Genomic DNA, 12,554 nt, shown 5'->3' on the forward strand with positions numbered 1-12,554 from the left:
ACCTCCCCAGAAAGACGTTCAGGTGGTCTGATACAGCCAAAGCTGTATTCTCCAAACTGAAAAGCCACTTTGTTTCGGCTCCCATCCTGATAGTCCCTGATCCTTCACGTCAGTTCATGGTGGAAGTCGACGCGTCAGAGGTGGGGGTAGGTGCGGTTCTTTCCCAACGCTCTTCCTCAGACGACAAGATGCACCCTTGCGCGTTTTTCTCCCATTGTCTATCACCGAACGTAACTATGACATTGGTAACAGAGAGTTGTTGGCAGTCAAGTTAGCGTTGGAGGAATTGCGTCAGTGGTTAGAAGGGTCAGGAGTACCTTTTATCATTTGGACCGATCACAAGAACATGGAATATATTAGATCCGCCAGAAGACTCAACTCCAGGCAGGCTCGGTGGGCACTTTTTTTCGGTCGTTTTGATTTTTCTTTCTCGTACCGCTCGGGTTCCAAAAACATCAAACCCAATGCTTTATCTCGTATGTTTGATCGATCCGAACGCCCGTCCACTCCAGAGTGCATTTTACCTAGAGACACTTTGTCTCCACACTCACATGGGAGATCGAATCGAGGGTCAAAACCGCCCTAGAAGGGGAAATGCCCCCGCCCGGTTGCCCACCGAGTCGGTTATTTGTGCCGAAGGAATTATGGTCCGACGTTATTCGATGGGGTCATTGTTCCAACGTAGCGTGCCATCCAGGAGTAAACCGTACCAGTTTTTTGGTAAAGCAGTGATTCTGGTGGCCATTAATGGCTTGCGACATTCGCAGTTTTGTTTTGGCTTGCTCGGTTTGTGTCACTGGTAAGACTTCCAATCGACCCCCAGATGGGTTACTCCAACCGCTTTCTGTCCGTTCGAGACCCTGGTCCCATATAGCGCTAGATTTTATCACCACCATCTCAAGGCAAGATGGTCATTTTGACCGTAGTGGACCGATTCTCGAAGGCGGCACATTTTATTCCCTTGCCTAAATTGCCTTCAGCCAAGGTGACAGCGGTGACTGTCGTAGATCACGTCTTTCGCTTACATGGCCTCCCGATGGACGTGGTTTCCAACAGGGGGCCCCAATTTGTGTCCAAATTTTGGCAAGAATTTTGTAGATTACTGGGAGCGACGGTCAGTCTGTCTTCAGAGTTCCATCCCCAAAGCAATGGCCAAACCGAGAGAGCTAACCAAGACTTGGAGAGAGTGTTGCAATGTTTGCTATCCAAGAATCCTTCCTCCTGGAGTCAGCAACTCTTAATGGTTGAGTACGCACATAACGCGTTACCAGAGTACTACTTGAATGTAGTATCTTCCTTGGATTATTCATCTGGAGTTCTGAGCTTCGTGCGTGGGTTCATGTGGATTACCTTTTCGCTGCTGCTTCTTCCATGAAGGATTGGGTTGCCCATTCAACGTCCCTGCGCTATCCAGAGAGACTGTTCTGCACCTGCATCATCTGACCATTTCTGCTCACTTATCATTGTGTTCAATAAACTCTATTTTCACTTGCAATTGAATCCTCTTCTTCATTTCAGCTTGACACAAACACTTTAAATAAGTGGTGTTATTATCAGAAATGAGCTCTAAAATTCCTCATTTATTATTAAACTATAGTTTATACTATTAAACTATAGCACTCTTAAACTATAAATCCTTTAATTCAGTGAATAGAGAAGCTGAATGAATATTGATGAGGGTTTATTGATGTAATCAGACATCCAATAAACGTGCGAATGTGTGCAAATTACAGATAAAGGAATTGTTTTCAATTCAGAGATACAGGCATTTACCCTTTCACACGTAAATTTAATATATTCTGGCTGACCCCCCAGCGTGAGTTTTTCAAGGCAACCGTTATTTAGAACGTGTCCCACCACAGCAACAACAGCGCTGAATGAATGATGATCTGCTCTTATGTAATTTTTCCTTTTTTATTCAAAATATTCACAAATTTGTTAGCTATGGCATGAAATATCTGATATTCCGATTGTCAAATATATGCAAGTGGAAGTGTTTTGTTGTTTAAACACCTTTATAACGATCGCGTTAGTTGAGCTGTATGCACATGTTAGTTTGTGCCACAGTTCAGAGAATCGGATCTGTTGGATTTACAACACGTGAATTCATCCACTTCTCCTGAAATATATGAAAGTAAGTGAACTGGGAGAAGAATAGAGTAAACTTTAAAGTTACTTACACAATGTGTCTGATATGAATAAAATGTGTCTAATTATAAATGGAAAGGATTATTATTGCCTCTTCCATAGACATCAGTGTGTATTTTACAAACTCTAAATGTATTGTTTTTTTTAGTACTTATGTGAATTTATATGTCAGAAACCTAAAATAAACATTATGTGGTTGAAAACACTGAAAAGTTGTGATATGACAGCTCTGAGCGAGCCTGTCTCTGGCTCAGCGCCAGCCAACGCGCGAAAGCACATTTGAATTTAGCAGTTGATCACGCGATGCACTAACCGTTCTAATCACACCGGTGTGATCGTACGCTCCAGGGACCAGCCTAGACTGATCACACCGGTGTGATCGTACGTGCGAAAGGGTTAACTTAAAAACTCCAGTTCTTTGTTAAATGTAAAAAAATTAAAAATAATCCTTGTCAAATGTCCCGATCGTACTTAATTTGGAAGTGAAACTATTTGGCCAGTTGTCCCATATCATCCGTTTCAGCCTGAAAGTTGAAGAAGGGCTGCAAGTATGAACACAGCAAGCCCCGCCCTCTACTTGATAGTTGGCCGGTGTTGTGTATTGCAGTGTCAGGCCGTTTTTGTGCGTCGGCCGACGTAGTTTAAGTCGAAACGGTACAGATAGAAGGCTGTTCTAATGTTACGTCATTTTACCTGAGTGTTCCCTGACAAATAATTCAATATTAACATGAGCGGAGTGGAATAAAGAAAGTGTTTAGCAGGATTGATATTCAAAATGGTAAGCACGCACTGCTTTGTTCAAGGTTTGTGTACCTGCAGCATCACTTTCCCTTTTTGAATGACGAATATAGATGAATAAATCTGCAGAAATAGACAGTTGTCTCATAGACACGTAGGCGCAGAACGCGAATTCTGACAGTCGGCTGTAGTTATCTCGGTGCGTTTAAGTGAGAGACTGAGCTGAAAAAGAGACTCAACTGCACTGGCTAGACGAGACAGAACCTCTGCTTTAGTGAGCAGTGTTCTGCCTTTTAAGGACAGATCCCTTTGTAACCAGCAAATCCATTTTTTGGTGTTTTGGTTATAATAGGTTTGAAGTTTGCTGAACAACATTCATCTTTAGTTATTTGTAAACCTAGATATGTTTCCCTGTTTTTAACAGTAATATTCTCAATTGAAGTAAGAGAGCAATTTTTAATAGGTAGCAATTCGCATTTATCAAAATTTAGAGTTAATCCAGAAAATGACTGAAGAATACCCAAAGCCACTGGAATTTCTGACGAATCATTCAAGAATAACGCTGTATAGTCCGCTAATTGACTCATTTTTATTTTAGTGTTGCCAACTGTGATACCTTTCAAAGGACTACTATTGATATGTGTGCTAAGGAACTGTGTTGCAATTAGGAATAGGTAAGTGGAAACTTGACATCCTTGTCTAACTCCTCATTTAAAAAAGAATCTAGGTTAAGTACCATTACTTAGTTTAATTGAGCTGTTTAGATTTTTGTATAGCATTTGGACCATCCTGCAAAAGGAGTCGCCTGAAGCTATTATTTTATAAACATTATTTAATAGTGTAATTGGATATCAACTGTCTATTAAGAGGGGATTTTTTATTTAATTTTAGGATAAGAGTTATTAATCCTTGACATAATGTGGCTGGAAGTAATGTTTTTTCTATACTTTCCTCATACACCTTTATCAAGAATGGTGCTATACTATGATTAAATAGCTAGTAAAACTCTGAGCTGAGTAGATTTGTTGGCTATCTCCTTCAATGTGATAGAGGCGTCACAAACTTGTTTATCTAAATCTAAACTGCTTTATATTAGGTAATCATTTACAGAAAACATTCATTTGTTGGGAAAATGTAGAAGTATACAAATCACTGTAAAATTTGTCACAGAACTTTGCGATAACTTTAGGGTCATCACTAATATTACCGTTAATCATTCGTTTTTGAATTTGTTTTTTTTTAGCTTGCTGTCTTTCCAATCTGAATCTTCAATGCGCAATCTTAATAAATGCCACTTCAGCTTTATGTTTTTATATATGTTGTCTAATTTGCACTGTAATTCAACCAATTCTGCCTTTTCACAATCAAGTAAATTATCCAAATTTTTTGATAAAAGATTGGTTATTTTTTCAATTCACATACAGAATTTTATATATGCTTATACGGAATAATAAATGCTTATTTTTTTCCCCCTGCTGATTATAACCATAAACACAAAAAAGAATAAACGTCAAATTTGAAATTTCAGTAACGAGACAGATATAACATCTACCTAAATCACTTACATTAAGTAACACCTTCCCTTTAAACTTTTAAGATGCATATACCGGCTGAATGTGTCGTACCATGAGACATCCATATGTCCAGTCCCCATCGTGACCTCCAAAAATTAAGATCCTCTTAATTAACAGTTGAGTGACATTCTTGGAGGAAACAAAAATCAGATTTGAATTGTTCGAGATATAAGAAAACAGCATTTCACTTAGTAAGATGTCTTAGCCCTCTAGCATTTAACCCTCTGGGGTTCGCAAACGCGCCCTCGCGTTTTGCTGGATTTTCTTCACATTGTAGCACAATAAAGGCCCGTACACACCGGGACGAATATCGGCGCGCGTTATTCGCCAGCGTTTTTCAACGCGTTTTTTGTGTTCACACCCAAGCGATTTTCGCTGACGATGAGCCGAGTGAACATGCAAATTCATTCCCTGACATTAGATGGCGCTTAATGTAAAACAGAAATACAATACCACTCTATAACAGTCTATACTCTGCAATACCACTCCATAACAGTTCTCTTTTAACAAGATTTTTGTAGTTGCTGTTGCGTTTGTCATATAGTTCTTTATTCCGACACCAACGAGACCAGCAGCTCTACATTCATCTTGCCTTGCATCTTCCTCGTCATTTCTTCCCGGCAGTGTCTGTCTATGGGCAGTGTAGACGCTACTTGGCGTATATCTTCTTCGCTGTTACGTATGTGTGCTCGGCAAGACCGTTTTGTGTTTGAGCGCCCCCAAGTTGTGTTTTACTGTAACTTCAGAAGCTCCAGACACGTGAGCAAAAGCGCCAATCTCATTAGTCGGATAGTTTTTGACGCGGCGTGTCAAACCAAAAAAACGAACCCGAGGCGTTTAAAAAAAAATTACGCTTTTACACGTGGCGTTTTTCGCGTTGGTGTGCACACTCACATTGGCGCCCTTTGTTTAGTCACGAGGCGTTAAACGTCGGCGAATATCGCGCGCGAAATTCGTCCCGGTGTGTACGGGCCTTAAACTTAAATTACTCCGTCATTTATGGTCATACAGAAAAAAGAAATATAAAAAAAGAATCTGTGATATTTCTACTTTTGTATGTATCCACTTACAATCAAATCAAAACATTGTGCTTTTGTAAAATAAAGAAAATAATGTATTTTCACAAACCACGCATAAATGTCATTATCTCAAAACTACAAACTTTTACATACATGCTGCTGATATATTATTGTAGCAGAGTTTGTGCTAAATACAGTGTAATAAGACTTTAGCCATGAAAATGTCACAAGTAACAGAAATAAGCACAAATGTCAGAGCATGTCAGAACACCTCCAGGGCCAGAAAACAGTTCAGACCCCAGAGGGTTAAAGAAACAACAGAATTCAAAAATCAATTTTCTAAAAAAATAAATAATAATTCCTAATAACGTAATATTGACGGAACGAAAAAGGCGGAACTCTAAAGCGGACGTGCAGTGCACGGACAGTCTGTGGCGTTCACATAACAGAGTCGCGCACATAACAGATGCATGATGGCTGAGCACCAAATTCGAACGGCCCCCTCTTCGTTAAAAGCTAATGTATGGAAAATTGACAATTTCATTGTTACCTATTTAGTATTTTTTTGTATGAGCTGCTTTCTGTATTGTTCTATCTTCCATCGGGTCTAAAATCAACATATCAAATTTTCAAAATTCAAATAAAGGAGAAATGAGAACAATAAATATACTAGGTGAGTCACAATTAGGCAAAAATGTAGTCTCATCTTAATGTTCTTAATCAGTCATTAAAGAGAATGAAGGAAAACACCAACCTATTTTTTCCTCTGTATCTTCATCTTTTATTCTGCAGGGTTCTTCCTTAATCTCCATCTTTACAATAGTATGTTAGTAGTTTCTCCTGGAGTAATTCCTCCTGCTTGCTTCTTCTCCTGTGGGAAGATGGGAATATTCCCCAGCATTTAAACTCTCATGAGTCAGGTGATCTGTGCGCAGCGTACCTGTAGACTTTTGACGTACCGTAAACTGTAGTGTGAAAGCGCACGACTCACTGTCGCTTTGCTGAGAGCGCTGCGTTTCTCACACATGCAAAAAGAGAGAGTGAGAGTGAGAGAGCCTTAAAAACCAAGCAGAATTGACATGCTACATGAAAACGATATTCTTTGTTGTATTTCCCAGTAAAAATAACAGAGTTCATTTGAATTATTCGGCTTTTAAGAACAAGCAGGATATTTTCTGGTTTCTCCGGTAGTGGGCGGGACTAATGCGCAAACGGCAATCTCATTGGCTGGCACTCATCCCCGTTTTGATTTCAGCAAATCAGTTCCAGCGAATGTGATTAATATTCATGAACCCAGCAGCTTATCAATCCTGAGATTGTATCAACTAGACTCTCCCCTGTGAAGGCCTCATCGACACGACTGATCCTCAACAAACTCATCTCTATACCTGCGTGATGAATCCGATCTTCAACCAGATGGAACTGGATAAATATTCTGAATATTCTGATCTAATCTGGCTTCTGTAATGCTGCCTAAATCATAATCATACACTTCATTTGTTGGCCAGAGGAGAACTGAGCCTGGTTTCTCCCAAGGTTTTTTTCTCCATTCTGTCACTGATGGAGTTTTGGATCCTTGCCACTGTCGCCTTTGGCTTGCTTATTTGGGGACACGTAATATTCAACAATAATATTGATCTGCCTGCATTGACACCCTTGTATGAGAGCTGAACTGAGTCTTCAGACTGCCTTTATAGATAAATTAACTAAATTAATACCTTTTTTTCAACAGAAATTAACCAGTGAACTTACTTAAGCTGGACTTTGATGCTATTTTCTTCTTGATCTGCTGTACAGTGGAAAGAAACTTTGTTGCATTATTTTCCTGTTATCACTGTAAATCTGCTTTGAAACAATCTGTATTGTTAAAAAGTGCTATATAAATAAAGGTGACTTGAAAGGTTGACTTAATTGTTCCAAGAATATTTTACCCACAGAGACAGAGATTTATGTTCAAACACTTTCTTGCAACAGGCTCTAAATAGTGACAAAGAAATACGCCATCCTTGTCCTTCGAGAAATATATTGAGCAGTGAGAGTTTGAAGCGAAGAGGTTGACCTCTGCCCTCCCAAAAACACTCCAAATCGTGTGAACCATCTGGGGATGGAGCGTCAGCAAGCGCAGATTGAGATTGCAAACCCTCAGCACGCCGAGATTGAGTTGTGCCCACAGGAGGAGGTGTCTGGCTGGCTTGTACAGAGGCCTCGATCTGAGCCCACCTTGGTGGTTTATGTATGACACCACTGCCATGTTGTCCGAGCAGACTAAAGGGGATCGCACACCGGACGCGCAGCGCCGCGTCACGTCTAGGACAACTCGAGGTATCGCACACCGCATTTTCTCAGTTTATGGCCAGCAATATTGTTATGTTTAAGGACATTATGGAATTAAGATAATGCCTGTACTATGTTATGATTGTACTGTACAATTAAATACAATTGTTGCTAAGTCTGCAGTCTGAATTCACTTTACCTCAGAGTGTCCGTTAACTGAATGAATTGAGAATATCACCTGAAAATCCGATAACATCGGCAATTTTCATTCAAGCAGATGATTTCTGTGAATGAATGTAAAACTAAATGTATATTGCAGCACATGGTGAAGTCAGTATATACATTGACGATTTGAGACAAATAAATGTACATTTAATGTAAAACTATGTAAATGTCGCTCTGTGGCGCCGCAGGATTTTGAACAAGGTCCTGAGCCGTAGCTGGGCGCCGCGGATAGACGTCGAATGGCGCCGCTGGCGTGTGTACACTCATAGAGAATAATGTGTTCGAATTTTAAAGATGTGGCGCTGCTCGGCGTGGCACTGCGCGTCCGGTGTGCGACCCCCCCTTAAGACGTGGTGCCCACTCAGGTCTGACAGGAAAGTTATGAGGGCCAAGAAGACTGCCAGCATTTCCAGGCAGTTGATGTGTATCTTTTTCTCCACGCTTGACCAGGAGCCAGAAGTATTTGGATATGAAAGTAGGCATCTTTCAGATCCACTGCGAAAAACCATTCCCCTGGACACACCTGAGAGAGGATTTGTTTCAATGTTAGCATCTTGAACGGCCGTTTCAAGGGTGCGATTCAGATGTCGGAGATCGAGGATGGGCCTGAGGCCGCCAACCTTATTTGGAAAGAGGAAGTAGCGGCTGTAAACCCTGACTCATGATATTGCTTTTTTGTCCATAAAAAAAATAAAAAAATACTCATGACTTAAGCCACTCAAAGAGTTTTGTTCCTTTATTATTGAAACAAATTCTACATACAATGTAAGTATAGATATAATGAATGACATTTATAATAGTGCATCACCTCTTAACAGCCAGACTAACTAAATTAATTTGTACAGAATATCGATGGAGATGATTAGTTTCACTATATTTACTCGCAAGTATAAAAAATAAGCATTTCCATCTTAAATTTTTACCTCCCCCCAATTTCCAACAATCCTCACCATGCCTCTATGTAATTTTGACAAATTTCTCTCTCAGATATTGTCGCTGTGTTGCAAGAAATTCCATCTGTTGGTTTATCACAATATCAAACTATTAACATGAAAGTGATGCATCTGAATATGAACTTTTGCTTATTTAGGAAACTTCTGGCAACCCTTTCTCTTATGATACTGTAGACTAGACGATTGGGTGAAACTCTTTCTACATGAAGAGCACTGGTGCGGCTTCTCTCCAGTATGAATTCTCTCATGTTCTTTCAAGTAATCTGACCGAGCGAAACACTTTTCACAGTGTGAGCACTTGTGCGGTTTCTCTCCAGTATGAACTCTCTGGTGTTTTTTTAAGTGGCTGGATGTACTAAAGCTCTTCCCACAGTCAGAGCACACATAAGCTCTCACACCAGTATGAATACTCTCATGATCTTTTAAATACTTCAGTAGTGAGAAACTCTTTCCACAGAAAGTACAAATGTGAGGCTTCAAACCAGCATGAACTTTAAGGTGTGAATTTAAACTTGATGAAAAAACAAATGTTTTATCACACTGATCACAGCTGAACGACTTCACTCCAGAGTGTCGGCGCAGATGATCTTCAAGAATACTTCTATATGTGAAACTCTTTCCACACTGAGTGCATGTGAAAGGTTTTTCTCCAGTGTGAATTCTCATGTGTCTGTTAAGTTTTGATTTATCTGCGAAACTCTTTCCACACTCTGAACAGGCAAAAGATCCTTTGACCCCAGTTTTTCCAGCACTTTTCTGTATGAAATTATTTTCAGTCTGTGAAATGTTTCCATCTTCATTTGTGAAATGAGGTCTTCGAAACTCATGTTTCAAAACATTCACATCCATAGGATCTAAAATTAAATTCCCATAATTTAATTAAAGAAGGACAAATTAAAAACAAAATTAAGTATAATCGTAGTCAGTAGCAATACCAGTAAATAAATGAAATTAGTTAATTATTAATGCTAATAATTATTATATACAGTGGGGAGAACAAGTATTTGATACACTGCCGATTTTGCAGGTTTTCCTACTTACAAAGCATGTAGAGGTCTGTAATTTTTATCAAAGGTACTCTTCAACTGTGAGAGACGGAATCTAAAACAAAAATTCAGAAAATCACATTGTATGATTTTTAAATAATTAATTAGCATTTTATTGCATGACATAAGTATTTGATCACCTACCAACCAGTAAGAATTCCAGCTCACAGACCTGTTAGTTTTTCTTTAAGAAGCCCTCCTGTTCTCCAGTCATTACCTGTATTAACTGCACCTGTTTGAACTCGTTACCTGTATAAAAGACACCTGTCCACACACTCAATCAAACAGCCTCCAACCTCTCCACAATGGCCCAGACCAGAGAGCTGTGTAAGGACATCAAGGATAAAATTGTAGACCTGCACAAGGCTGGGATGGGCTTCAGGACAATAGGCAAGCAGCTTGGTGAGAAGGCAACAACTGTTGGCGCAATTATTAGAAAATGGAAGAAGTTCAAGATGACGGTCAATCTCCCTCGGTCTGGGGCACCATGCAAGATCTCACCTCGTGGGGCATCAATGATCATGAGGAAGATGAGGGATCAGCCCAGAACTACACGGCAGGACCTGGTCAATGACCTGAAGAGAGCTGAGCCCACAGTCTCAAAGAAAACCATTAGTAACACACTATGCCGTCATGGATTAAAATCCTGCAGCGCACGCAAGGTCCCCCTGCTCAAGCCAGCGCATGTCCAGGCCCGTCTGAAGTTTGCCAATGACAATCTGGATGATCCAGAGGAGGAATGGGAGAAGGTCATGTGGTCTGATGAGACAAAAATAGAGCTTTTTGGTCTAAACTCCACTCGCCGTGTTTGGAGGAAGAAGAAGGATGAGTACAACCCCAAGAACACCATCCCAACCGTGAAGCATGCAGGTGGAAACATCATTCTTTGGGGATGCTTTTCTGCAAAGGGGACAGGACGACTGCACCGTATTGAGGAGAGGATGGATGGGGCCATGTATCGTGAGATCTTGGCCAACAACCTCCTTCCCTCAGTAAGAGCATTGAAGATGGGTCGTGGCTGGGTCTTCCAGCATGACAACGACCCAAAACACACAGCCAGGGCAACTAAGGAGTGGCTCCGTAAGAAACATCTCAAGGTCCTGGAGTGGCCTAGCCAGTCTCCAGACCTGAACCCAATAGAAAATCTTTGGAAGGAGCTGAAAGTTCGTATTGCCCAGTGACAGCCCCGAAACCTGAAGGATCTGGAGAAGGTCTGTATGGAGGAGTGGGTCAAAATCCCTGCTGCAGTGTGTGCAAACCTGGTCAAGAACTACAGGAAACGTATGATCTCTGTAATTGCAAACAAAGGTTTCTGTACCAGATATTAAGTTCTGCTTTCTGATGTATCAAATACTTATGTCATGCAATAAAATGTAAATTAATTACTTAAAAATCATACAATGTGATTTTCTGGATTTTTGTTTTAGATTCCGTCACTCACAGTTGAAGAGTACCTATGATAAAAATGACAGACTTCTACATGCTTTGTAAGTGGGAAAACCTGCAAAATCGGCAGTGTATCAAATACTTGTTCTCTCCACTGTATATAATTAATACATGAAAACATAGACATGTAGTCTTCAAATATTATATTAAAGAGAATGAAGGAAAACACCAACCTGTTTGTTCCACTGTATCTTCATCTTTTATTCTGCAGGGTTCTTCCTCAAACTCCATCTTTACAATAGTATGTCCGTAGTTTCTCCTGGAGTAATTCCTCCTGCTTGTTTCTTCTCCAGTGGGAAGATGGAAATATATTATTAATATAATATTATCCAGGAGCAAATGTTTTACTCTAATAGTAGGGTAAAATGGGGGAAGATGCCCCCTTTAGAACAATGTGGATTTACTTTTAAACATATTTCTGTTTTAGACATATTTCATTTGCAACATATTTAGATATAAGTTTAGCATGTGCAGAATGATGATGCATCAGCTAATGTGTTATTATAGAAAATAAATAGAAACATTTGCTCATTTAGTTGTAATATCAGAAAATGTAAAACATTAAAAGAGTAAATTGGCCCCTACTGGGATAAGAAGCCCCACTGGATAAACTTTTACAAAATGTATACTTTCTTTGATGTATTTAGGGGCCAAGCACTAAAAGTGCGTAGGCACCTCTTGAAATCGTTGGCATTCTTATTCTTCTTCTGTATGGAAGTCTATGGCAGACCATAGAACCGCTTGCGGGAAAGTTATGAAATTTGGCACACTGACAGAAGACAGTCTGAACAGTCACCATAGCAAATGGAGTCTCTAACTCAATCCCTCTAGCGCCACCAACTGTCCAAAGTTTAACTCATATTTATGCTAAAAACTTTTGAACCGTAAGGGCTAGAGACACAAAAAATGGCTATTTCTGCTTATAACTTCTGAACAGTTTGTCCAAAAATCAGTCAACCAAATTCAGGGGATCATGCCGAGTCGACTGATATCCATTTTTTCCATACCGACTATTTTAGGCATCGGCCATTTTAAATTTTGCACCAAAATTCTGTATTTTATGAACGTATCGTTATGAAACTTGGTATGGGTCATCAGTATGATGATGCCCTGAAGGAGCCTGAGAAGTTT

General features: G+C 39.9%; 1 protein-coding gene across 1 annotated transcript in view; it reads right to left on the reverse strand.

The window, feature by feature from the left end:
* Positions 1–11,714, reverse strand: part of LOC309478145 (uncharacterized protein) — a 55,571-nt gene extending 43,857 nt beyond the window's left edge. Inside the window, exons 1-2 of the mRNA XM_082141708.1 lie at positions 11,597–11,714; positions 6,234–6,350 (exon numbers count right to left, since the gene is read on the reverse strand). Of these exons, the coding sequence (XP_081997834.1) occupies positions 6,234–6,291 (58 nt within the window). The 5' untranslated portion in view covers positions 6,292–6,350; positions 11,597–11,714. The remainder of the gene's footprint in view (positions 1–6,233; positions 6,351–11,596) is intronic.
* Between the last annotated feature and the right edge of the window lie 840 nt (positions 11,715–12,554).

The sequence above is a fragment of the Leuciscus leuciscus genome (genome assembly GCF_965113295.1).
Source record: "Leuciscus leuciscus genome assembly, chromosome: 16".
Lineage (NCBI taxonomy): Eukaryota > Metazoa > Chordata > Actinopteri > Cypriniformes > Leuciscidae > Leuciscus > Leuciscus leuciscus.